This window comes from Mandrillus leucophaeus, unplaced genomic scaffold, assembly GCF_000951045.1.
Source record: "Mandrillus leucophaeus isolate KB7577 unplaced genomic scaffold, Mleu.le_1.0 Scaffold35, whole genome shotgun sequence".
Taxonomy (NCBI): domain Eukaryota; kingdom Metazoa; phylum Chordata; class Mammalia; order Primates; family Cercopithecidae; genus Mandrillus; species Mandrillus leucophaeus.
In genome coordinates, this window is record NW_012103698.1 from 2,601,170 (window position 1) to 2,602,297 (window position 1,128).

Here is a 1,128-nt window from a genome sequence, read left to right on the forward strand (position 1 = left end):
AAAAAAAAAGTAGTTGTGAGCTGCCTTAAATTTTTTTTCTGGAGTTAAGTGGAGTAAAAATAAATAGAAATATAATTAATAGACAGTCCTTAGCCCCAAAGGCCTTAGAATATTCTCAGGAGAATTTTAAATTCAGTGTACTATACTTTTTAGTTTCTCCTGGACCTTATTGGGGTTTCCCTTGTTTTTTTATACTACTTGTTTAAAGGCTGCAGCTTTGTCATTTATTATTGACTCTTCATTCCTTGGGGGAAGATTTGGAGATTTTTTTCGTGATTTTTTTTTTTAAATAAAACTCAGACTTGGGAAATTTTGAGAGGCATCATATTTTCTTAGAGTTTTAGGAAAATATTATTTTTTATTAACCGAATGAATTGTTTTCTGTAACAGTGAAGAATGTGGAGACAGGTCGAAGTGTCCCAGGAGTGCAGTTGTTTTTTGGGCATGAGATTGTGAATGGTGAGACCCCCATGTTCCTTGAATGCTGGTACTGAGATTTCATTCCAATATTTGATATTGTCTTGCCTTTAATGTTGCCCTTATGAATTCTTAAAGTTGGTATTTGAGAATGGATCCTTCTTACTGCTTCTGTGGTTACTCTATGAGTAAAACAGTCTTATAGAATTATAATCATTTTGGTTTTACAGTGTCAGGTCTGCTGGTGATTATCACTATAGACTCGGACCAGCAGGCAGTTAGGAACGTGAACAGGAAGGGATTGTCTTGCTAAGCAAGCTGCTTAAAATTCACAGTCCGTTCACAATTCCTTATCCAAAACCTTGGGGCCAAATGTCCAGAATCAAGAATTGTTCTGGATTTTTGGAAAATGTAATGGAGTATATGCTGTTTATATTACATAACACCTCCAGAAAGTCAGGCGGTACTCTATAATCAACACATTTCTCCAGAGAAATTGGTGGACAGTCATGCTAAGTGGAATAAAATCAGACTATAAGGCCGGGCGCGGTGGCTCATGCTGGTAATCCCAGCACTTTGGCAGGCCGAGGTGGGTGGATTATGAGGTCAGGAGATCGAGACCATCCTGGCTAACACAGTGAAACCCCGTCTCTACTAAAAATGTAAAAAATTAGCCGGTCGTGGTGGTGGTCGCCTATAGTCCCAGCTACT

General features: G+C 38.3%; 1 protein-coding gene across 2 annotated transcripts in view; it reads left to right on the top strand.

Moving 5' to 3' along the window:
• EXD1 (exonuclease 3'-5' domain containing 1) overlaps positions 1-1,128 on the top strand; it is a 58,513-nt gene that overhangs the window by 15,407 nt on the left and 41,978 nt on the right. The window contains exon 3 of one of the 2 annotated variants that reach the window (XM_011989305.1): positions 391-459. The exons of the other annotated variant lie outside the window; for it this stretch is intronic. Within the exon in view, the coding sequence (XP_011844695.1) occupies positions 391-459 (69 nt within the window). The remainder of the gene's footprint in view (positions 1-390; positions 460-1,128) is intronic. 2 annotated transcript variants of the gene reach the window in all.